At 49.9% G+C, this 24,884-nt stretch overlaps 1 protein-coding gene and 1 pseudogene across 3 annotated transcripts; both read left to right on the forward strand.

Annotated features, from left to right (window-relative positions):
* The first annotated feature begins 6,158 nt into the window (after positions 1-6,158).
* Positions 6,159-10,320, forward strand: LOC129071301 (60S ribosomal protein L27a-like; annotated as a pseudogene).
* A 2,325-nt stretch (positions 10,321-12,645) lies between these two features.
* Positions 12,646-23,058, forward strand: TXN2 (thioredoxin 2). 3 transcript variants are annotated; one of them, XM_054574530.1, is made up of 5 exons: positions 12,646-12,733; positions 13,527-13,789; positions 15,581-15,704; positions 22,176-22,294; positions 22,784-23,051. In XM_054574530.1, exons 2-4 carry the CDS (start codon positions 13,527-13,529, stop codon positions 22,287-22,289), a joined length of 501 nt encoding a protein of 166 aa, XP_054430505.1. In that variant the 5' UTR covers positions 12,646-12,733; the 3' UTR covers positions 22,290-22,294; positions 22,784-23,051. The 3 variants fall into 3 exon arrangements, with proteins under 3 accessions (XP_054430505.1, XP_054430504.1, XP_054430506.1); XM_054574529.1 differs by having other exon boundaries at positions 22,176-23,056; XM_054574531.1 differs by lacking the exon at positions 12,646-12,733 and adding an exon at positions 12,852-13,216 and having other exon boundaries at positions 22,176-23,058.
* Positions 23,059-24,884: the final 1,826 nt, after the last annotated feature.

The raw sequence follows: 24,884 nt of genomic DNA on the forward strand, positions 1-24,884 counted from the left end.
CCAGCACCATAGTGTCCTTTGGCGGGATTCTTTTGGAGGTGACGTCCCCCACCATTTGAACAGAGCCCCACTCAACTTGTGCAGAGACATTTATAAATGCATTCGCACAATTACGACGATGAAGTTACGTTTCAGTTCCTTTAAGTGTCCTGGCGCTGCTTCATTGTCCTTCGTCACCAGGAGTCTGTTCCTCCTCTACTCTCCCATCAGGCATTTTAGTCCTATTTATGATTAAGCCACGGGAGAGCATTGTAGATAAGGTAATCAGGGTGACCTCTCAAGGCCCGGGACTGTTGGTGGTTGCTTTCTCTCTGGTTCTCACTAGCCCTTCACGTAGCCACTCAGAATTTGAGGCGCCGGGCTTGCTTGCTGCACAGCCATTTTCTGGGACCGCTCTCGTGGTTCGATCCAAATTCCCGTCCTCTGTCTGCTCCCCCACCCTCACCTGCAAATGCCTCTCCCTCCAGTCATTTGTAGAGTTAGAGCAATGAAACTCCAGCCGCCTTAGCCTGTGGCAGATATTTACCCCTTGACAATACTTGGCAAAGTTTGCACACAGCTAAAACTTCTAAATTAAGGTCTCTTCCTAATCCCAGGGTGCTGGGTTCACTGTGTCTCATACAGATTACAGGCAAACCAAGATCGGGTCCATCAGCCCACCTTTCCTTTCTAAAACCTTTTTTAAAATGAATCTTTTCATTGGGGCTGTACCCATAATATCCAATTCTGGTCATGCACATCTCGCCAACCCAACCGCTGAAAAGTGGCTGAGCCCCTTTTCCCCTGAAAGTTCGAGGTGCTGCAACACATACGTCGTTGATGCCTGAATACGTGACACCTGCTGCTTTTCCCATCGTCTGCCAAATTGTTAATTCCATCAAAATATCAGCCGGCCTTATTGGTGTTGAAGACACGGTTCCCTCTCGCTCAGCGGAGATGTCTGAGCGAATGTCCCTGCCTGGCATTCTTCTAAACCAATAGTTGGCTTCAGACAGAGAGATGCTTTTCCCTGTGAAGAGCGCGCTGCGCTTGCCAAGCCCCATCTCCGTCCTGCCTCCCCGCTGCCAGCTGGACCAGGCTCCTCTTCTAGCCTGGCCATGCCTTCATTAAGTCCTTTTTTGTTTGTTTAATGTTACAAAGTTACTGGTGCAAAATATGCAAATCAGTGAAATAAAAGGCCAGAAACAGACCCTATTCTAAGTAAGAAGGAGGTGATTTTTTAAAAATCACCCACCAACAGAGAAGGTTGTGCAGGAGCATGCGATTAAATAACGCTGGACCAACTGGTTAGTAATTTGGAAAAGAAAATACATCTCATTTTAGACCCTGTTTCATACTATACTTCAAAACCAATCCCCGGTGAATTTTTTAAAGCCATATAGAAACTGGAGGAGAAAAGGGAGTCCTCTGATGAAAGGAAAACTTTTCCAAGTCTTCAGAAGAGTCATTCCCCAGGTGGAAAGGTTTAACATTTCTAAGTCTACTCATCGAGCCTGTACCTAATTAATGGGACTAATTGAACTAATTTAAAGAAAACAGTAAAAATTAAAAGGCAAAACAACATGGGCAAAAAGAGAATAGTAATCACAGCAAACTATAACAAAAATAAACAATAAATACCTGTATTATACACAAAACTGATGGAACTAAAAGAAAAATGAAGTAAATTGTGGTGCGTTCACCCCACAGAATATTTTACAGCTTTCAAAAACTCTAAAATGTGGTAAAAGTTGGTGCACTACCAATGCACGCGTAATAAAGTGAAAAGGCGCAGGATATGAAAGTATAGTTGCAACTACTAATGAAACTAGGAACCACACATGGGGAAACTGGAAAGGAAGCCTCACAAAATCTCACCCGTGGTTGCATTAGGTTTGCAGAGCTTGTTTTGGTTTTTGGTTTGGTTTTTTAATTTTGCTTTTTCTTCTTTTGTCCAAATCTGTGGCTATTCTCTACAGTGAAATAAATACATTTATCTTTTTTAAATCACATCTGTTTTGGCATTTAAAGGGGAGAAAACGGCCTTGGTCTAGAGAAGTGAATTTTAAATGGGGTGTGTTCCTCTTCTAGAGTGTTCGGCCTGCCTGACCCAGCCATAGCAGGGGTCTCTGGAAGAATCTTTCCTCACACATGATAGAAAATCAATGATTAAAACCCTCATTTTGTGTCTCCTGGGTGCTGTCTCCAATCCATTGTAGAGCCCCAGATTTCTTTCACCTGATAAAACTGGGATGTACCTAAAAGCTGCCTAGAAATTGACTCACCAAGAAGGGAATTTGTCTGCTAAGCCAAGCATAACACGTAATCATTTATTGAGTGTCTACTACATGCCCAGAACTGTGCTGCAGTGGTTTTAAAGATATGCCCACAAGTTCTTTGACATTTCTCCCCCAAAGAGTGGAGCTTAGTTCCTGCCTGCTGGGTGTGGGCAGGACTTCATTATTCACTTACAGCAAATGAAATACATCAGAAATGACAGGCTGTCATTTTCAAGATTAAGTTATTAGAAAGACGCATCCATCCACCGAGAGACTGTGCTCCCCAACCCCTGCCCCCGTCTCGGTCTCTGGTGTCCCTCCCTGGAGGGAGGCCACCTGTCGTGTCAGAAGGACACTCAGCACGCAGAGGCCCACAAGGCAAGGGACTGAGAGCGGCCAGCAGGCACGGGAGTGAGCCTGGAGGCGGATCCTACGCCAGCCCTGCCTACAAATGACTGCAGCTCTGGCCACCACCTTGCCATGGCCTCATGAAAGACCTTGAGCCAGGGCCACCCAGCTAAGCAGCTGCCTGATTCCTGAGCCAGAGGAACTCTGACATAATGCTTGTTGTTTTAAGCTGCTAATGTTGGGGAGGGTGGTATTTGTTACACAGCAACAGGTGACTAATACATGCATTAAGTAGCTTAATTAATTAATTCTCACCACAATCCTAAGAGGTAGATATTACTATTCCTGTTTTACAGATGAGGAACCTGAGGCTGAGAACGATTACACAAGCCAGTGAGTGGTGTTGTGCTTTGAAAATCCAACTCCTTCAAGCCAACCTCTAAATATTAAATAAAGCAACCACCTCCTCATTACCATCCCTATGAGTTCCTTCATGTGAACACTGGGTAACAAAATACTGAGACCAAACCCAGGAAAGTGTGTGGTTCGCACAGGAAGGCAGAGACGTGTTGAAATGCTGACTACACAAAATGTACCCTCAAAACAAGTATTAACCCACTGGGCCGACCCAGACGTCTGGGGACCCAGGCGGGGAGGGGTGGGGAATGACTCCAGGTGGGAAGAGGAAAGCTCTCAAATCTGGAACGTGGGCCCTCTCCTGGCTTCAGCCTCAGGATGCCCAGCTCTCTGACCAATCACAACCTCATCCCCAAAAGCCAACTTGGATTCTTCCCTAGAGAAGGAACCAGAAGCGGCATCATTTCGCTGCAGATGCTTATTTTCTTAAGTATGGTAAAAAATGCTGACTGGGGTATGGTTTTTGTCAGGCTGCAGGCTTTAAAAAAGCATTTAATTCAATCTGCCATCCCAGACGGAATGTAAATCTGCTACAAAGTGAAGTTGATGGGCAAATATGTGAGATGCTGTAGCCCAAGTGTTTAATCTAAGCACATCACACGACCGATCCATCAAGCCTGAAATAAAAAAATAGCATGCAACAGATGTGCTTAAGCAGGGAAGAAAGGCCCAACAGAAGGCCTCGGCCCTTTCTCAGTTCTGCATAAATAAGGCTGATTTGCCTGCTCTTCTAGATAAGCCCCAAGCTTACAGCAAAGTGCAAAATCTTTTTGAAATGTATCACTTATTTTTTCATTCTCTTTGAGATGTTACCATCTCAGACCAATTTTTCACATCCTTCCAAAACATTATCAATTAATTAGATGCAGAAAGCCCTACCAACAGAAAACAACCAACAATGTGATATCTTAGAATGTTCACTAAAAACCAACAATGTGGTATCTCAGAATGTTCAGTTGTTATCTGCCGCTGTAGTTTAGAACAAAGCAACTACAAAAATATATGAGATGAGCCCCTTAACACCGACCACGTTTAGGTTTTAAATAAGCCAGTCTATTGGGGAAAGAAGAGGTGCCCAGAAGCCTCTCTTGTAGGTACTGTGGTAGATAAATGTCCAAAAATTCTATGACAACTCCTGTCAAGATGTGAAGTCTATGTCCTCTCCCCTTGAATTAGGGACTGTTTCAACCAGAACATGATGGAAGTGATGCCATGACAGTTTCTGGGCACAGACCCTGGGAGGCTGGCAGCTTGCACCGCCTGTCCGGGAACCCAGCCACCGTCCGGCGGGGAAGCTCCCGGGAGAGGCCCATGGGACAGCCAGCACCGACTTGTAGCCACGTGGGTATACCATCTTGGAAATGGATCGTCCAGCCCCATGTGACCTCCCCACGCGAAACAGAGGTGAGCTGTCACTGCCTAGCCCCACCCAAAGTTCATATTTATGAGCAAAATAAGTTTGGGGATGGCTTGTTACGCAACAATAGGTAAGTGGGATAAGCATGGAGCAAAATATAAAGGTGACTTGGTGAGGATAAACTTGTAAGAACAGGCATAATATTTGCATTCGCAGTTGTTAATAAGCATATTACAAAGACAATTGCCGAACATGCCCATCAAGGCATTCTATGTCAAACATACGTAGCTATGGTATTGCACCATTTGGTGTGCCTGCACTGAGGGATCAGTTACAAAGAAAAGGAGAAGGAGAAGTGTGAGCAAGTTACATAAAGGAAGACAGTGCTTGGAGACTCGGTTGGCACACGTTATGTGGTTGCCTGAAATTAACTGGTGGAAACTCAGGAGTCTGGTGTCTGCCTTTCCTGCAGGTAAACCACAAGTAGCCTGCTATCATGCGCACGGCATGTGCGAGTCAGCAGGACAAACAGGCATCTCACCAAGATCAGCACTCTGCACTTCAGAACAATGTGCACCTGTGCACACTGAACAGGCCCAGCGCGACTTCCACTGATCAAAGGACCCTCCTCCAGCTTCAAAGACTTCCCAATTTTGCCAGATATCAAGTGGTCAAGAAGTTCTGTGGCAGATGGAAATATTATTGGGCTTGAATCACAGAGCCCTTATTACACCACGTGCATGTTTATGATTGGTGCACATGCCTTCCTTTGGCAAATCCACTCAACTTCCACCCAACTCTAGGGGGGCCACCCACCGTAGGGGCAAACACACGCAGGCTGGCCATTCAGTGACAGTCAGCATTGGATATGTGACCCAAACGAGCCTAATCAGAGTCTTGCCTGAGACTTGATATAGGGACCTGGCAAGGGAGAAGAATTTTCCTCTTTTTAGATTGTAAAACCAAAGCTCATCTCCTTGTGACTGGTAGTACCCATCTTTCCCACTGCATAGAAAATGAAACCAACATGCTAAAGAAAACAAAACATGGGATGGAAAGTCACCAGTAACATTATTTTGGCCCTGATCCCATCAGGGCCTACGATAGCTGCACCCCTGAACATGCCAGTCATGTGACCTAATAAGTCCATTTTAATGAGCTGATTTGAGTTGTTTCCTGACACCACCGAAGAGTCCTGACTTACACAAGCCTCAAGGAGGGACATTCTTGGGGCAGGTTTAAGAGACTTCCATTCACAGACACCAAAACTGAAGCGACCTCTCACTTCATTCTTTCTTTCCTCCTCTTATTCATCAAACATCTGCAGAGTGCCTATTATGTTCATGCATATGGTTAGGTCCTTCATCAATCGATGATGGAGCTTCATAATACATTAAAAATAACAGTAGCCCTGGCTGGTGTGGCTTAGTGATGGCCTGTGAACCAAAGGGTCGCCAGTTCTATTCCCAGTCAAGGCACATGCCTGGGTTGCGGGTCAGGACCCCAGTAGGGGGTACATGTGAGAGGCAACCACACAGTGATGTTTCTCTCCCCCTCTTCCTCCTTCCCTTTCCTCTAAAAAGAGATAAATACAATCTTTTTTAAAAACCAAGGCAAATAAAGACATTTTTACATAAACAAAATGAAGATAACTTATTTCCAGCAGACCTGAACTATAAGAAATGCTAAAGTAAGTTCTTTAAGCTGAAAGGAAATGATACCAGGTGAAAACTTGGGTCCCTTCAAGGACTGAAGAACCTTACACCTTCGCCACCAACATGCCATCCAGACTGAGGAAGACCCAGAAACTTGAAGGCCGTGTGAGTCACGGCCACAGCCACATTGGCAAGCACAGGAAGCATCCGGGAGGCCAAGGTGATCCTGGTAGCTGACATCACCACAGGATCAGCTCCAGCAAATATCGCCCAGGTTACTTCGGAAAAGCTGGTGGGGCATTACCAAAGGGGACCAAGGCTTCTGCCCACTGTCACTGATAAACTGTGGACCTTGGTCAGTGAGCAGACACGGGTAAGTACTACCGAAAACCAGCCTGGAGCTGCTCCTATCGCTGATGTGGTGCAATCGGGCTACTACAAAGTCCTAGGGAAGGGAAAGCTCCCAAAGCAGCCAGTCACTGTGCAAGCCAAACTCTTCAGCAGAAGAGCTGAGGAGAAGATTAAGGGTGTTGGGGTGGGGGGTGGGGGACTGTGTCCTGGTAGCTTGAAGCCTCAAGAGAGTAAAGTTCATTAAATGCTCACAAGTCTTAGGAAAAAAAAAAAAAAAAAACCTGAATAGCTCTGGAAAGGGCCAATATATGGGCAATTATTAAAGACTGTATTTTCTTTTAATTTATTTAAAATACATATGACGGTTTAAAGCAAAACTATCAACATTATATTATAGGGTTCTTAGCCTATAAATGTAGCACATATGATAGCATAGCATAAAAGATGGGAAGGTTCTAGTTGCAAGGTTCTTACATTCCTTTATGTGTCCAATATTTACTCTAAGTTGACTTTGGAACACAAAGAATATATATTGTAATTCCTAGAGTACCCACTAAAAAAATAACACAAAGGTATATATGTAAGGAGCCAACATGTAAATTAAAATTGAATTCCAAAGATACATATTCAATTAACCCAAAATAAATCTGGAAAGGAAAAACAGAAGAATAAAAGACATAGAACAAACAGAAGACAAATAGTGAAATAGGAGACCTAAATCAAAGCATATCAAGAATTACATTAATGTAAACAAACTAGACACTCCAATATAATGGCAGAGATTATAAAAAATATACAAAAGTAGGACCCAACTATGTGCCACCTATAAAAGATGTACTTACTTATAAAGTACCAGATAGGCTGACAGTAAAAGGATTGAAAAAGATCTATCAAACAGCAACCATAAGAAAGTTGGAATGGTTCTATAAATATGAGATAAAGTAAACTTCAAGACAAAGAGCATTGTCAGAGTGAAAGAGAGACACTTCATAATGACAAAACGGACAATACATCAGGAAGACATAACAATCATAAATGTGCAGAGGCCTAATAACAAAGCTTCAAAAGAGATGAAGCAGAAACTGACAGACTTAAATAGATAAATTCACAATCATACTTAGTTTTAACATCCTTCTCTCAGTCACTGATAGATCAGCTAGACAGAAAAATCAGTAAAGACACAGAGAATCTAAATAACACGCCCTCAAGCAACTTCACCTGACATTTATTGAAAAAGCCACTTGCAACCACGGAATTGTTCTTTTCAATTTGATGTGGTGCATTCACACAGATAGATCATAGACTGGGCCATACAGAGAGTTTCCATGAACTTCAAGGTTGAGATCGAAGAGCCCTTACTATGAGCCCCTTACTTGCGTTATTCCATTTAATCCTTCACAGTAACCCTAGGATATTGGTAAGAATTGTTATAATGTTAGTCCAATGTTATACATAAAGAAGCAAAGGCTCAAAAAAATAAAAGTCACTTTTATTCATTGGACCTCATTGTAACTTTTGCCAGTGACACTTTCACAAACTAAAGACAAAAATACTGATCCTCAGACCTAGTCCCACCACATCCTTGCAGGTCAATGGGAAAAACTCAGGACCTGCGATCAGGAGATCTGGACGGGAGCCTGCCCTTGCCTCCTACTAGCTGCGTGCCCCTGGAAAGTCACATGACTCTCTTAAGACTTGATTTACACAGTATGTAAACAGTATCTGAGATATCGAGTTGGCCAACAAGTTCATCTAGTTTTTTCCATACAACGGCTCTAGTAGTGCTCAGTTGTTCTTAACTTGATTTGAAACAATTTTGTTAGGTTGTATTGTGACAGCTGTTGTATCAGTGTGCATTTAAAAAAAAACTTATCAAAATTGGTGAGTTTTTGTGCAGCCATTTTAATACTGAAGATGGAAGAAAATATACAAAATTTTCAGCATATTATGCTATTTTATTTCAATAAAGGTAATGCCGAAAAAGATTTGTGCAGTGTACGGAGAAGGTGCTGTGACTGATGGAACATGTTGAAAGTGGTTTGTGAGGTTTCTTGGTACTATTAACATTTTGGCCAAATAATTCTTTGCTGTGGGGCTGTCTTATGCATTGGAAGATGTTTAGCAGCATCCCTGGCCTCTACCCACTGGAAGCCAATAGCAGGAGATAGTCAGCGTACTCAAAATATCCAAGTCAATAAAGTTATTGATGAAAATGAAAAAAGTGTTTTTTATTTTACAGAAAAAAATGAAACAGACTTTTTGGCCAACCCCATACCTACTGCCAGCCCCATTACATGATATTGCATGTAAGCAGGAGAGCCAGGATTCCAATCTAGGTCCATTTGCACCCAAAGCCCACGTGTTCGCCAACCTGGGTTCCACACCTGAGACCTTCCCTCCCTGCACAGGTCAGTGATTTGCACCTCCAGCAAACCTATAAGACAACTAGCATTTACATTAAAGGGTATTTACAGATAATATTAAAGGCTCCATAGAGTTGAATTGTTTAGCATCCACTTTCTGGATTTGCCACCTAAGGGGGACCTGGCCCCCAATACAGGCATTTGAGTCCCAGTTCTGCCTTTTGCTTGTTTCATGGTCTAGGCTAAGTTATTTATCCTTTCAGAACCTCCATTTCTCTCATTTGTAAAATGACAGGAATAATAGGAAAGGTGCTAGGACAGTGAGGCATGCAGGAAAGAGCACAGATGTGTTCTCCATTATTTCACTATTATGAAAGTCCCTGGCCTTTCTATAGCGTAAGCATGGTTGGAGCCTCACCCAGATGGGCAACGATGCCAGAGGGCTGACCGACTTGCCCGAGGGCACTCAGTGGGCTAGCTGCTGAGCCTGTTAAAGTAGTTCCAATTCTGGGCTCAGTTTTCTAAACCACAGCTGCCTCCTGTTCCAGGATGGGGAGGAGGGGCGAGCCCAAGGGTGAGGGACAAAAAAAGGAAGGGGCCTTTCCTGCCTCCCTTCCCCAGCCTCTCACAGCTGCAGACTTTGCCCGCACCGCCCCCGCCCCAGCAAAATTAGGGACACGTGAGGAGCCTCAATCCGAAAGGGGGCGGGGTCTGGAATGACCCTACGCACCGCTGCCCCCAGCCTGCACGTCTCCACAGAGGGCGCTGGCTTCACGGTGGGGCGGGCAAGCGTGGGTGACTGCGTACGCCCACTCACATCGCAGCCACGACACTCCAGGTGCACCACTGCAGAGCGAAGTGGTACCCAGTCTGTGAATGTAGGGTTATCTTACCGTTCCAGTGCCCAGTCTTTCTGTTCAGAAAGGGGTGACGGGGCATTGCCGGGAACACAACAGAATGTGAACCACATCAGGACATAACGCCAACTTCATGAATTGCAAAACATAAGTCAGAGTTCCGATTGTTCTGCAACAGCGTTTAAAAAAACTCAGTATGCATCAGGGCACATGCCTAGGTTGGGGGCCAGGTCCCCCTTAGGGGGCACGCGAGAGGCAACCACACATTGATGTTTCCTTCTCTTTCTTCCTCTCTTCTCTCTCTAAAAATAAGTAAAATCTTTAAAAAAAAAAATTACTCTCCAGATGGAAACTGAAAACAAAGATACTCTAGGAGCAATACCTCTTGGAGAGGAACCCACTATCAGCTTAGACTGGGTGGCCCATCACCTCTCTCTGCCTTTTTTTTTTTTTTCAGTTGTCTCCCTCCAGTCACGACATCCTCTTACATGCCATCAGGGAGAATCACCCTGTGCCCTGTGATCAGCCCTACAGTCCTGAGCCAGCCCATGAGGATGTGCCCTATTTGCCTAGCCGGCTGTGGAGGCTGAAAGAACCACACTGCCACCGTGTGGGCGGGTGGGCGCACAGCCGCTGCTGAGTGCCCTGCCGCCAGCTGCCGTGCTTGAGCCCACGTTGCCCTCTGATGGCCCAGATCGGCTGGCTTCTCCCTAGGGCTAAGCCAGGGAGGAGGCAGCAGTCTAGAGCAGCCATCCTCAACCTTTGCATCCCATGGCACACATACGCTGCTTACTAAAATTCTGTGGCAAACCAAAAAATACATATTTTGCCGATCTGACAAAAAATTAGGTATAATTTTTTTTTAAATCCTCACTCGATATGTTTATTGATTTAAGAGAGAGGAGAGAGAGAGAGAGATAGTGAGAGAGAGAGAAACATCAATCAGTTGCCTCCAGCACCCTGATCAGGGATCAAACCTGCAACCTAGGTATGTGCCCTGACCGGGAATCAAACCTGCAAACATTGGTGTATGGGATGATGTTCCAACCCACTGAATGACCCGGCCGGGGATACTGGGATCCCTCTGTGGATCACCACTGTCAGAGCCAGTCCTAGGTAGGGACAGAGGCAAAAGCAAAAGGTCAGATAGGGTGGAGAAGGCCATGCCTGGCCATGTCCTAATCTAGCCTCCTGCATGCGATTAACAAGGGACTTTATTAAGTAACAGACTGACATGGCTGCTGGTGGCTAGGGGATGTGGCCCTATCCCAAGCATTTCCTCATCTCCTTCCAGAAGATCCCTGCAAAGCTGTCTGCCCGAATCAAACCAGCAAACTTTCGGTTTGCGAGACGACACCCTACCCACTGAGCCACACCACTCAGGGCTTAATAAGCATCTATGGAACATCCTCCATGAGTGAAGCACTGATCAGGTTGGTGATTGGCATGTGGAGTCAGATAAAAGCTACAAATCCCTACTTTAAGGATATATATGATCTATTGTTATATAAGAGTTATGAACAAAGCAGTAGAGAGAAGGAAGCAATTAATGCTGCTCAAAGAAAAGGTGATGCATGATCAAGGTGTTCTACCAAGTGGAGAGAGAAAAGAGCATTTCAAATAAAGCAAAGGCAAGGAGAGGGGGAAAAAAACCTTGATGTATTCAGAGAACCATATGAAGCTATGAGTGGTTGCACGTGGTACAGGGGAGACAAGAGGTGGCTATGACCCCAGCCTGGGACACACTGGTGTCTGGACCCCTACTGTCCGTGACAGTGACAATAGGTGTTGTGCAGGAGCAATAAAATTTCCTCTGCTCTCAAGGTTCTTTTGGCTGATCTAATAATCAAATAGACATGAGACAGATTATCAAGATAAAATAACCAAATTTCCTACATATGCATGGGAACCTCACATACATGAGAGAGTCAAGAGACCTCCACGTGCAGAAGAGGTTCAGAGACAGAAAGAGAACGAGTATATAAGACATTCTGAGCTACAGATGAGGAAAGGTACCTTGGGGTCTTCAAAGGCTCATTGCAAAATGGTAAGAATAGATGTTTAGTAAATATGTTTGCCCTGTCATGTAAACGAGTCAAAAAATTATCACTGATAATCTCTTATTATGGGCAAGTCCCCTAATTCAAGTTATTCTAAGTAGTTAAAGGGAGGGGCAGTTGTTACTCCTGAGCTTGAAGCTAAAATTGTCCTTAGCTCAAAACAATTCACATACCACAAGAGGCCATTGTGGGATGACTAGCTCTGGAACCCCAAAGTGTGAAAGGAAGGCCCAGGCCCAAGGTTCACAGGTACCAAGCTTCACCCGAGGCCCCAAAAGCAGGCCTTCCTAGCATCACCATTAACTGGTGGCCCAGTTCCTCATCAACTCCAAAGAGGTGCATGACAAGCCCAGTCCTTCATACCACGTATGGGGAACCGAAGCCCCTGGGACAGGCTGACTTGCCCAAAACCAAGTGGTCATGCACTGATGTTACAGAAAAGGGACAAAAAGAGGTCTCTAGGCTCCTAGGCTGGGTCTTTTGCTCTTTGACGGGAACTATACGTTTTTAGGAGTGTAGCTTCCTCGTTTGTAAAATGGAAGGAAAGAACCTTAAAACATGTTTAGGAGTTTTGGGGAGACAATGAATGAGGCAGAGGGATGGGCAGTTCTGGCTGAGTTTAAAGCAGACTGATTTAGCAAACTCCAGAATCATGTCTCCATTCCTTCCCTCCAATGGTGCCTCCCTCGTGCCTCCGCCTCCTTTCACCTCCCCTTCCGGACCCTCCTCCTGGGCCCGCCCACCTCTTCCGGTCCCCCCACTCCCCGCCCCCAGCCACCACTCTTTCCTGTCCCTCCCCAAGGGCTGGCCCTCCCAATTCCGGTCTCCTCCAGTGTGCTACTCTTTTCAGGTCCCTAATTGAGGCTCCGCCCCTTTAGCTATCTATCCCCGCCATCCCCATTGGTGGAAAATCCGGGCCGACCCACCCACTGTAGCGAGAAGTGCTCCAGGTTGCCTGTCCCCGGAAGTGACGGTCAAGACCCCGCCTCTAGGGAAGTGACGGCCGAAGTGCCCTTGACGGGCGGGGCGGGCCGCGCTGTGCGTCCCTCCGCTCACGCTGCAGGGAGGTAGGAGGCCCGTAGGGAAGGCGGGAGGTGGTGTCGCGGTTGAGGCACGCTGCGGGAGCGTTCCTGCGGGGGCCTGCGGCCGAGTGGGCGGAGGTCTCGGGCGGGAGGACCTGCCCTCCGGAGAGCCAGGGTCCCTGGTGGCGCGCCGATTTCCCCAGTTCCCTCCACACACGTGTCCCCTGTTTTTTAGTTACCCCATACACACCTATTTCTGTGCTTTTTAGTTCCTCCTTGAATTATGTGATTCCTCCTCCTGATCTTTTACAACCCCCCTTTTTCCTTAATTTCCCATTAAAATAGTTTTTTTAAAGTAGTTGATAGAGTAAGGACTTTGCAGACGGCCTAGGGTTTCAGTGTTGACTCTCGGGTAATAGTCGTGTTACTTTGGGCTTGCCACAACTTAACTGAGCCTCGGATTCCTTATCGGTAATATGGACAACGCTATAGAAACTTTCTCCAAAGTGTAGCTGGGAGGATTGTAATGTACGTAAAGCATTTGGCCCTCAGCAGGTGCTTGGGAAATAGTGGTTCCTGCCTACCTCTATTCTGTTGTAACGCAACCGATACCCTGATTTCTTTTTGGGTTGTCAACCCAGTTGCCCTGTCCTGTTTTGCAATGCCTTCTGCCCTTTGAGTCTTTCTTCACTCACCTCTACTCCTGAAAGATTCTTTAGTTCTTGCATTTTGCTTCTGGTCCTCAATCTGGAATCCTCCCATATTCCCAAATACCTTTCTTCCTCTGGTGTGTTGACTTCTTGTCTGCTGAAGCTCTTCCTGCCTCTTCCCCTCACAGATGGCTCAGCGACTTCTCCTGAGGAGGCTCCTGGCCTCCGTCATCACCAGGAAGCCCCCTCAAGGTCGGTGGGCACCCCTTACCTCCAAGGCTCTGCAGACCCCACAGTGCAGTCCCGGTGACCGGACAGTAACAGCCAGCCAAGCCCGGTCGTTATATACCACCAGAGTCTGTACAACGACCTTTAACATCCAGGATGGAACTGACTTTCAAGACCGAGTTGTCAACAGTGAGACACCAGTGGTTGTGGATTTTCATGCACAGTGAGTTCTGGGGTCCCAAGGCTGGGGTGTCACTTGTTCAGATATTTTTGAGAGCCAGCTATGTCTTAGTACCACATGTGATGGTTCTTATACACAGACTCACTCTAAATACTGGCAAGACCCCGTCCCTGCTCCCAAAGACTGAGTGTAGTCGGGTAGGAGACCGACCAGTAGACAGTCTTTAAAGCTCTTATTGGCCCTGGGAAACACTTGTGTTCTGTACCCGAATGGCTCAGAGTCATCTTCAACTTGGACCAAAGCCAGAACAATAAAGCTGTAGCATCCTCTGGCTTTTGGTGTATACCAGTCCCCAGCCCTGCAGATGAGTTGATTTTATTTTAACACCCCTCACCCAAACCAGAAAGGGATGGCTACAAGGTTTCAGTGCCACCAGAGCAGCGCCCGAGCGTGCAGAGTGGGCAGGAGTTTCTCTTCAGTGCTGTACGAGTTTGTTTTTGTTTTTGTTTTTTTCAGGATATTTAAATGCCTTGGCCTGATTTTCTTCATTGCCAGGTCTCTGGGGCCTGGCTAGATACCTGGCTGCAAAAACACTGGACGAACCCCTCAGAATGAGACATTCTAGAAAGAACTGGTGTCACCTGTTAGAAGTTGGGAGGCTTTCTGTGCAAATCTTGGCAGATTCTTTTGCTTTCTTATTCTTTCTCTGACTCACTGTGTCACCCTGGGCAGGCCATTTGATGTCCTTGTGCTTCCCTTTCTTCGCTTGTAATAGGAGATAAGGTCTTGCAGACTGGGCTTTTAGGTGTTGTAAGGTCATTAATTGAAGTCTCTGAATGGAAAGCATTTTAAAGGCTGAAAGTAAAGTAGGAGCCATCAGCCAGGGGGTTGTGGAAGGCAGAGCCGTTCTGCCCTCCTGGTATAGTGGGCACTCCAGAGGGGGCTTCCAAAATGGGGGATAAATAGGGTGCCGCTTCGTTCATTCAGTGCCACGCACTGTCCTTAATGCCACACACCTGGGGGTGACCGCCTGTTCTTGGAAGCTCACCACCTAGAGGGAAACACCTGTGTTCAGGGCCGCGCTAGCCGCGGTCGCAGAGCCTGGGGATCGCAGAGTAGCCTGGGGCCAAAAGAGCACTTGGGACAGAGCCTTGGGCTGCAGTCCTGGCTGTGTTTCTTCCCAGCTCTGTGACGTGGCACAAGTTGTTTAACTCGTATGGGCCTCAGCTGTTCGATTTTCTTTTCCTCCACAGTGTGGAGGGCTCTGCATAGGAAAAGCTGAGATGGTCCTGGTGCAGTGACTGGCATGTGGCGGCCCTTGTTTTCCTCACCCTGCAGTTCTGAGTCAGTGAGGCGTTTAAAGTAATTCTGTAGCTCACAAAGCGTGTTTCTCCGTGTTGCCTTAGTTGGTTTTTCATCACAACTCTGAGACGCATAGCCGGTGTTTTTCAAATGAGGAAACTGGGCCCCAGAACAATCAGCTGGTTGGGGAGGAGCCTGTCTTTGAACCCAAACGTTTTAACTTCAAATCCCGTATTCAATATGACAATACATTTCTTTTAGGTGTGTTGAAGAAAGTGAAGTAACCTTTATAAGAGTCCCAGGCCCGGGTTTTAGAAGTTAGGGACCTGTGAGAATCCCCCTCTTGCAGAATCTCCCCGCATTACCATTGGGCATGTCAACATGACAGGTTAATATTCAAACACTGTAAACAGAGGTTATAAGGGCAAAAGGGCCCTCCGAAAGAGGTGGGTCAAGGGCATGTTCTGGGGAGAATACAGATCGGTCGGTGAATGCTTTTCTGACAGGATGCTTCCTTTCTCCCCTTCCCAGGTGGTGTGGTCCCTGCAAGATCCTGGGGCCAAGGTTAGAGAAGGTGGTGGCCAAGCAGCATGGAAAGGTGGTGATGGCCAAGGTGGACATTGACGACCATACAGACCTCGCCATAGAGTATGAGGTATGGGGTGAGCAGGAGGTCGCTGCAGGGCGGCTGGTCTGGGGGGTGCTGGGGTGGATAGCTGGTGCAACAGATGGATGTCTTGGGGACTACCAGAGAGCGAGTAAGCGGAGGTGCCTTGGTTTTTCTAGAGCTCTCGGGGGTTCAGAGTGCTTTGCAGAAGTGACACCGTTGAACCTCTGAGCCACATGTGTCTCTTTATCACCTTTAAGAAGTAGAGTGCGTGACCCGAAACACCAGGTGCTTCTCTCTATTTCAGGACTTTGATACATTTCTTCCTTCCCGAATGCCTTCATGCACACGTCAGCCAGCAGTCGTTTGGGAGCCCTGCGGTGTGCCAGGCGTTCATGACTCTGGTGCAGATAAGATGAGCTGCTTGTCCCCAGGCAGCTCTTAGTCCAGTGGGAAAGAACAAGTAGACAGATCATTTCAACATAGAACAAGAAGTGCTGAGGGAAGAAATACATGAAAAAAGGGACTGATTGTACCTGGTGGAGGAGGGTAGAGGGGACAGGGAACGTGTCCCATGTTAGAGGTAACCTCTGAGCAGAGCCACAAATGACGCACGAAGAAGGGCAGGCGGAGAGCACAGCATAAACAAGTACATGACGTCGCCTGAGGTGTTTGATTTGCTTGTGTGTTCATTCAACAATTATTTACTTAGAGTCCCTTAAATGCCAGGTGCTGTTACTTGCAGCTGAGGATGTGGCAGTGAAGAAAACTGACAAAATCCTGTCTTCACAGAGTCTGCATTCTGGTAGTTTAGGTCAGGGTTGGCAAACTTTTCTCTAAAGGACCAAGTGGTACAAATTTGAGGCTTTTTAGGCATTGGTCACGGTTGCAGATCCTCAGCTGTCATTGTAGCACTGAAGTTGCCATAGACAGGAGAGAAACAAACAAATCTGGAAGAAGGGGTGGGGGTGCCGAGCTTGGGCCTGGGAGGCTTTTGTTTTTAAAAGTGTGGGGACGGTCTGGATGAGAAGCTGTCACCTGACTAAGACCTGGGAGTAGGGAGTGAACCATGCAGCTACTTGGAAGAGCAGTCAGGCAGAGCAGACATCACATGCAAAGGCCCTGGGGTCAGCGTCTTTCAGGTTTGCTCACAGAAAGAACGTCAGGGCTTGTGGAGCAGAGCATGCTGGGGGAAGAGGAGCAGGAAATGTGTGAGAAGTGGGGGCATCCTCTGGGCCATGGAGACCCACTGCAGTTAGAGAATGGGGAGGGGTCCATCGTGACTGAATGGCTGGAGTGGAGGGCAGATCAAGGAGTGAAAGCAGGCGGCTGGGAAAGCCACTGCGGCCATATTGGAGGGGTCTGCACAACCATGCGAAGGATCGCATTATAGAGCTGTGGTGGCACCTGGTGGCCTGTGGGCCAAATCCTGCCGAGTGACAGGTTTGGACTGGCTTTCCGTGTACTTTTTTAAAATGCCAACCCAGATACTGATATTTAAAACTCAGAAGATTTCACACCAAAATCTGGATTTCTCTTTCTCTTGAAATACCTGCATCCGGCCAGGGTGATGGGCAGGTTTAAGATGGGTTAGGCTCCCCCCACCTCAGCCGTGGAGCTTCAGCAGGCACATCCTGAGCACCAGCCATCTGCCAGGAGCTGTGGTAACAGGTGCAGGTGCAAAGAAGAGTAACCCAGCCCCTGCCAGCGGTGGTCACCGTGGTGGTGAGAGTTCCCGAGGCCACTCGCCTGCATTCCAGGGGGCCTGGGATGGAGGGCTGGGCACCAAAGTCCTGTGTTAAGTCTGGAAAGCGTGTGGAGTGGGAAGGGCTCTTAAAAGATCGTGTCCTTCCTTCTCCGTGTCCACTGTCCAAATAGCACGCAGGGGTCATGCAGAAAGCCGCCTGCGCTGCTGGACCCAGTCACCGGATCCCTGCCTCCTTGCCCCGGACAGACGTCATTGCAGGCTTAGGAGGCTCCAGCAGAGATGCTTCCTGACCCCTCCCCCAGCCCTCTGCTTCCTTCCTTCACACCTGCTCTTTTGGAAGAGAGCCTGAGGAAGAAGTCTTAGCTAAGAGATCCGTTATACCTCCGGGGATAGCTTCCTCCAAGGCCTGAAGTGCTTTTCCACATGTTGGGTAACTTGTTGGAGAAACAGCGTAAAATTATGTGTGGGGAATTAGGTACCTCTTCCCGAGCTCTCCTGATGGCGCCCACGCCCAGCACACCCTCAGGATGGGTCAGGATGGGTGGTCTCCTTCCCCACACAAATGCCTGTCCCATCACATCCCACTTTTTACGCTTCGGTCAACTGCCCACCCTGGAATTTCACCGTCTCCCAAAGAGGAAGGAAGGAACAGTTGCACAGGGCCGTGGGATGTCGGTGTCCTTGGCCAACCCCCGCGCAGACTGCACTGCCCGGGCCTGGGAGCAGGAGAGCTCTCTGCTGTCCTTCACCTGCGGTGCCTGCAGAATGGCTGCCCGTCCCTTCCGGGTCATTCAGGCCTTGCCCTGGGGGGGAGATTGTGGACCCGGATGGGGATTGGCCCTTCAGCCTTTACACTTCCCCTGGGGCTTCTGCTTCCGACCTTACCCTTGGAGTTTTACCCTGTTATTTCCTCATCTGACAGCCTGCCCTGTAAAAAACATTAGAAAACAGCTGAGCTGCTACACGGGAGAGGTCACCTGTAATCCCGCCACCCACCCAGACACAGCCACTGCCAACATTTGGGGTGCCTCGTTTGGGTTTTTGTTTTCCGTTTTTCTTTTCATTTTTCTTAAAGTTCTATATAACTTCATAGACAATTGAGTAATAATATTTCATAGCTGAAATGTACTATATACGTCAATCATTACTATACCCCCCCTATTTTGAAAGTCCTCTGAGTCAGTGCTTCTCAAGATTTTATTATTTATTTATTTATTTGCTTTTAGGGGGAGGTAGAAAGAGGGAGAGAAACATGGATGTGCAAGAGAAACTTTGATCGGTTGCCTCTTGTACACCCTCCCTGCTCCGAATCCCCCTCCCCCACCCCACAGTCAGGGACCCAGCCCGCAACCCAGGCACGTGCCGTGAGAGGGTATCAAACCGGTGCTTAATCCACTGAGCCACCCCAGCCAGGGCATGACCTGGGATGTTGAAAAGCAGACTGAGATTCAGCAGGTCCAGAACGTCCGACTTTCTGCATTTCTAACAGGCATCTGGGTGAGGCCACTGGAGAGCCTGACACCGCATATCAAGGAGCAGTAGTTCTAAAGCCCCGGGCTGGCCCTGGGGCCGTGATGCTCTTGCGAAGGCCTTCTCACCTGCTGTCCGGCACAGGCTGCCTGCCAGCCAGGGAAGCGTGTCTCGCAGACTTGGACAAATATGTGATGGCCGTATCCCTGCGTGCGGCGTCATGCAGAACAGCTTCGCCACCCTAAGAATCCCCTGCGTTCCACCTTTTCTTCCTTCCTCCCCACAAGCCCCTGGCAACCACTGGCCTTTTTACTGTCTCCATAGTGCTGTTGCCTTTTCCAGAATGTCATAGAGTTGGATTTGATTTTCTTAATAATAGTTTTTCCAAGAATCCTCTTATGTCTAAAAGCTGTTACAAAGCATTTGGTGTTGCCCAGCTGAAGCATGCATCCTTTGAATGCTGTTCTTTGCATGTGCTTCCTAGCCCTGCGGGGACTCAGGGTCTGTCTCCCGGTCCTTGCTCCGGGGCCAAGGCACGGTGTAATTTGATCACTGCTTTACCAACAGCGACGTCAAACAGGCCCTGTTTCCAGTGCCAGGTCTACCCCTTGTCACTCAGTGTTTGTGACTCAGTCTTCGGATCATGAAAGAGGCAAGAATTGGAGATAGCGTGCACAAGTGCTTTGTGTCGTCCCCGACACTTAAAGGGCAGCCAGGATGTGGGAGCAGGGCGACAGCGACCTGTCTCTGCTCCCTTCTGCAGTCGGCAAGGACGAGGTCCTCGATCTCTTGCAAAATCTCTTGCAAAACCTAGCGCTGTGCCTGTCCATTGGTAGATCCCTCACGGTTCACAAATGGGGGACACGGGGGTGAGATGGGAGGAGGCTTAGCAGGGACGGACAGGGAGCTCTGTGGCAGTGCAGGTGGGTGGGGGGTGGGCTGCAGGTCAGGTCAGCGGGAAGAGACCCCCCACACACACACACAGACACACGCCCCCACCCTAAGTTCGCGGGGTCTTCAGCCAAGCACGGAGGCCTCAGCTGGCGCCTCCGCGGTGCGCAGGGAGAGGCGGCACTCCTCAGCACAGCTCCTCCCCCTCCAGCCCCCTGCCCTCGGTGCTGCCGGAGTTGAGAAGGATGCAGAGTCTGGCTTCGCCACTGCCCCTCTTACGCTCATACCTCGGTTCCAGAGGAGTGAGCCCCAGACCTTTGCGCGTCCATTTAAGGCAGTGCTTATGGGGACCAGCCCCTCCTGGCTGAGCCAGAGTCAGGGTCAGCAGAGCCACGTCCTCCCCCCTCGGAGGTGAGGGAAGTCCAGTCGCTGGCAAGCACCCAGCCGTGTGCGCGCATGCGCTCCAACTTCAGACAGTGCCCTTGATCCGTAATGACGACATTGGTGGCCATGAAAGTACAGTTGTGGCATGACTGCTGTGCGCCCAGCTGCTGCGTATACCTGCGTGTGTGAGCACACGTGTGAATTTACACAAGTGCAGTCGTAACAGGACTCGCTCATCTGGAGTCTTGAGGAAAACTGTCCGCTCCAAGCCACTTCAGGGAGTATACAGTCCTGCTTAGAGGACACGTAAAAACAATTAGATCACTTCTCATACAATGACATAACATAACAGCTTTTGTTTTCATTAAGAAACAGGACAGGATGGGATTGAAGAAGAGTGAAGTTGACTAGTACTTGAGAGTTGGCAGATTTGAGGCCGTTTCCTTCACAAGCCACTAGAGGGGGCAAAAGAACAAAGCACCAGCCCTGTAATCTTAACCATCAAACCTCAGTGGCACTGGTGCATCGAGGAGCAAGCTTGTGCCTGGAGACAGGGCGAACCACGTGCTGGACCCTTGCACGTCATGCAGTTTCCCGTGCCAGAGTCAAGAATGACAAGGACAGGAACCAGTGATGTGTGTGGTCAGCCCATTGCCTGACGGGTCTGCCCACACATGCCACCCACATCAGCCCCAGGATGGTCCTTGAAGGGGCCTGCACACACTCAGGGACAGGGACTGTGTCATCTTCCTTGCTGTTTTTGTCCCCAAAGCCCATGGGGGGAGGGGTGCAAGGCCTGTCACATGCAGTGTCTGGGTGGCCTGCTGTCCTTTGTAACTGACAGTTGAAACATTGTAAATCTTAAGACTGGCTCCTCAAGGTGACTCATGGGCAGGGCAGCACTCAGGATACATGAAGACCTGGTATCTTTGTCTAAATCACTATTGTTGCTTTGTAGTTAACTTGTATGTAAGAAGTGTGTTTATCTTGTTCTGTTTACATATTTTTTCAAGTGGCAACCAGTGCCCGAGCATCATGGGCCTTGTTTACACAGCGTATAGTCTGTGCGTGGCCCCTGAGGGAGCTTGAGAAGATGCTTCATAGGCCAAGAATGTCATCTCCAACCTCCATGATAAACAAACATCAGATTACATATGGCCGAGCCCCCCTCCCGCAGTGTCCAGTACAAGTCAGTGGCTTTCTGGATCCTGCCAGCCATCGCGGCCTTGAGCAAAAGGGGCTCCCACGGGGCTCTGTGTTGGACTCTCCTGACCTGCCCCCGCAGCCACCGTGTGCAGAGTGCCCACTGCGTGTCAGGCACCGCGCCAGGGTCTAGCGCTGTCAACGCCCTGCCAGATGCAGGGCACTGTGCTGGGAGTTTGCACGCCTGGTTTCATTCAGCCCGTGTGTCCTCTGATATCAGTACCGTTAGTGTGTCTGATTTGCGTATGACAACACTGATACTTAGAGTGAAAAAGTGGCTTGCCCTCGGCAGCCCAGGATGGGGTCAGCCAGCTCTCAAGCCCAAGCCCCTAAGCACTCAGCTTTATAGGTGAACCTTTAATCCCCATCCTAACCCACCAAAGCAGGCACTGCCACCCTGCTTGATGGGAGCGGGCAGTGCGGCTCTGGAGGTGGTGTGGCCTGGCCACAGCCCCCAGCTGATCGGTGGCAACGCCAGGATCCCAGCTCCTGGCCTCTCCCCCATGCCAGACTGCCCCTCGGAAAGTTCTCTTCGGCCCTCGCTCGGCCCCACCCCCAGCCCTGCAGCTGCACGGGTTATTTTAATCCCCCATCATTCCAGCCAAACCACTGGGCCAGTGAGTCAGTCATGTGGTCGGGGGAGGAAGGGTGCTTCTGGGAGCCCACAATGGAAAAGTTTCGCCAGGGGTGGACCTCCAGGCCCTGCAGTACCCCTGCACCAGGGAAGGCGCCTCGCCCGTGGCCTCAGGCAGTCGCTGCCCTGCATAAGCCAACAGCCTTCCCCGCAGAGGCCTGGGAATGTCCAGTTGAAGAGTTCGCCTCACCTCTAAAATGCCTTGGCCTCCCTTGTCCCCTCCATCTAGGTGTCGGCTGTGCCCACCGTGCTGGCCATCAAGAATGGGGACGTGGTGGACAAGTTTGTGGGCATCAAGGATGAGGACCAGCTGGAAGCCTTCCTGAAGAAGCTGATCGGCTGACGAGCAGGGAAGAGCCCTGATTGCCCTCGCCCCCTGGGGCCCCATGGTCCCGGGAGGGACCCCGATAGAACTCGCAGTCCTTTTGTGCAGGCCCTTCACGCCTTCTCTCTCTGTCTGGCCCCCGGGGGCCCCTGCTGCAGAGACCAGGCCTCCATGCGTGGGTCCTCCTCCAGTGCTTCCAACCCGGCCAACTGCCAGGGTGGCTGCCCGAGAAATGGTGCTGCTGCTGGTCTGGGGACAGCTGTCCCCCACCCCCTCTCTGTGTCCACTCCCTCTGGGGCTGTTGTAGTTCTCCCAAGACGCTGGAGAGAGTCTGGTCCGGCCTGTAGCGTTAGTAGTGGCTTGGCCCTCGCCTCCCCGGTCCCTTCTCATCCTGACCCCAGGGCCTGGCCCATCTGCCTCCTGCATTTTCCTTTCCTGCTGTTGTTTTGTAAAAAGAAGGAAAAAGGAAACCCAAACAAATGAGAGTAATATATAATTCTCTCATTTTTTGTAGGTCTGTAATAAAGAACTTTATGTGATCTTTCCTGCCTCCTGCTGTGAAGAACGGACTCTGGGCCCCACACTGAATTACTCTAGAGCCACCCCAGGCACAAGACGGGGGCAGGCTTTGGGCTGGGGGAGCCCTGCAGACTCTGGACTCTGGAAGTCTGCAGGTGCCACCCTCCCTCACCATTAGCAGGCCCTTTGGCTCTCTGAGCAGGAGGCTCACTGGGAACAAAGCGGACCAATAAAACCAGGGTTTGCGCTGTCAACAGCTTCCACCGTCTGGGCTCCGGGAGCCCTGTGACCCCTTCCCTGGCCGGCTGCTCTCCCTGTTTGTCTGACTTCCTACCACCTGCTTGCCCTTGATCAGCCCCCTTGTCATTAACACCTGTCAGTGATGGCCGCTGTTCTGGGGACACCTTCACACGCAAGGCAAGAGGGTGTGTGTTGTCTGCATTGCACAGATGACGACCCTGAGGCTCACAGGGCACAGAGCCAGGGCCTCTGCCCAGACGGGGCTGCCTCTGGGGCCCAGGCTGTTACAGCTGCTCCCTTTGATCCTCCCAGGGCTTCGTCTCTCCCGCGTGGCACACAGCCCCTCCTGCACAAAGCCCTGCCCCAGGGGAGCCGGCCGCTGGCTGTGCAGCAGGGACCCCTCCGCGCCGGGGCCAGGCTCCCCAGCCGGGGAGCCTGCCCTCTGTCTCCCTCTTGGGGTTGAGCTGCCCTTTGGCCTGGTTGCCCAGATGAGATGCCAGATTCCCAGGAGCCACACGTGCGTGACAGCAGGGGTATCCCAGCACCCTTCCCTGCGGCCCCTGGGCGCTGTGCCCACTGCCGTGGCTGTTCTCAGTGGCTTGCCAGTCCCTGGGGAACTGCCTGAGTTACCCTGGGGTCTTGGAGGGGCCCACCCAAGGGCTGCCTTGGGAAGGCTGCTGTGACGATCAGGAGTGGGGCCTACGGCCTCTGAGAGACCTCTAGCCTGGGACCTCTCAAAGGCCGTGGAGGTGGGAATAAAGCAGCCATTGGTGTTAGTGGAGAAAGAGCCATGTATCACAGGAATGAGCACAGCCAGTGCTCTGAGCACATCCTGGGTGCCAGGCACTGTTCTGAGCACCTTGCCCCCACAGCGCCCCCTGGGGGAGTGTACCATGATCAGTCCCTTTCACACAGGAGAGCCACTCGGAGAGCAGGAGAAGCTTGTCTGAGACAAGCCCACAGGCACCTGGTCTGGGGTTCAAGGCCAGGTGCTCCTAAGCCTCCCACTGTCACCTTACAAAATGTAGCGTACGTAGGATCTTAATCCCACGAGTAGCTGACAAGGCAGTGTCAGCTTATTTTACAGAAGAGGCACTAAGGCCAAGTTTTCAGACACCCCGGGACGGCAGGGAGGGGCCATATTTTGGAGCCCGGGCACCCTGACTCCCGAGCCTGAGCCCTTTCCACTCTACCCCACTGCCACTCCTTAAAAGGTGCCCTTTGCCAAGCCATTTCTACACACATTACCTCATTTAATTCCTCTCTTGTGAGGCAAATGTTATTTCCATATTACAGGTGAAGAAACCGGTTCAGGGAACTTGACTTGCCCAAGGTCACATCTAAAAAGTGGCAATACCAGATTTGAAGCCAGGTGGGGATCTGATCTGGCCTCTGCCCCTGGGCAGGTGCGGAGACGCCCTGGCAAAGGCCTTGCACGCAGGCAGCCAGAGGCAGGTCTCCAGGCTCCCTCTCCTTAAAAGGTGCGCTGTGGTGCGAGGCGAGCTGGTGGCCGTGGCCTCCCAGGTTGGCAGCCGCTGCCCACGAGGCTGCCCCTGGCATGAGTCACTGGCCGTGAGCAGTAGCCTCCGGGTGATCCCGTTTGACTAATTCTGTGGCGCCAAACTCACCGGACGCTGCCGGCTCTGCATCACTGCCCCACCATTGCCCTGTGGGTGCCACCTCTGGCTCCTGTGGAAGAAGAGGTGGCAATGCAGCAGCAGGGCCTGGCTGCCCTGCTGAGGGGAGGGGCAGGGGTCCAGCCTCAAACCCTCTGCAGCACTGACGCCTGTGAAAGCTGGGGAGCACAGTCGCGTCCACAGGCCCCCTGAGCCTCTACATAGCCTAGGGTGTGGC

This window comes from Pteronotus mesoamericanus, unplaced genomic scaffold (genome assembly GCF_021234165.1).
Source record: "Pteronotus mesoamericanus isolate MK-2021 breed Mesoamerican mustached bat unplaced genomic scaffold, CSHL_Meso_final contig_263, whole genome shotgun sequence".
NCBI classification, from domain to species: domain Eukaryota; kingdom Metazoa; phylum Chordata; class Mammalia; order Chiroptera; family Mormoopidae; genus Pteronotus; species Pteronotus mesoamericanus.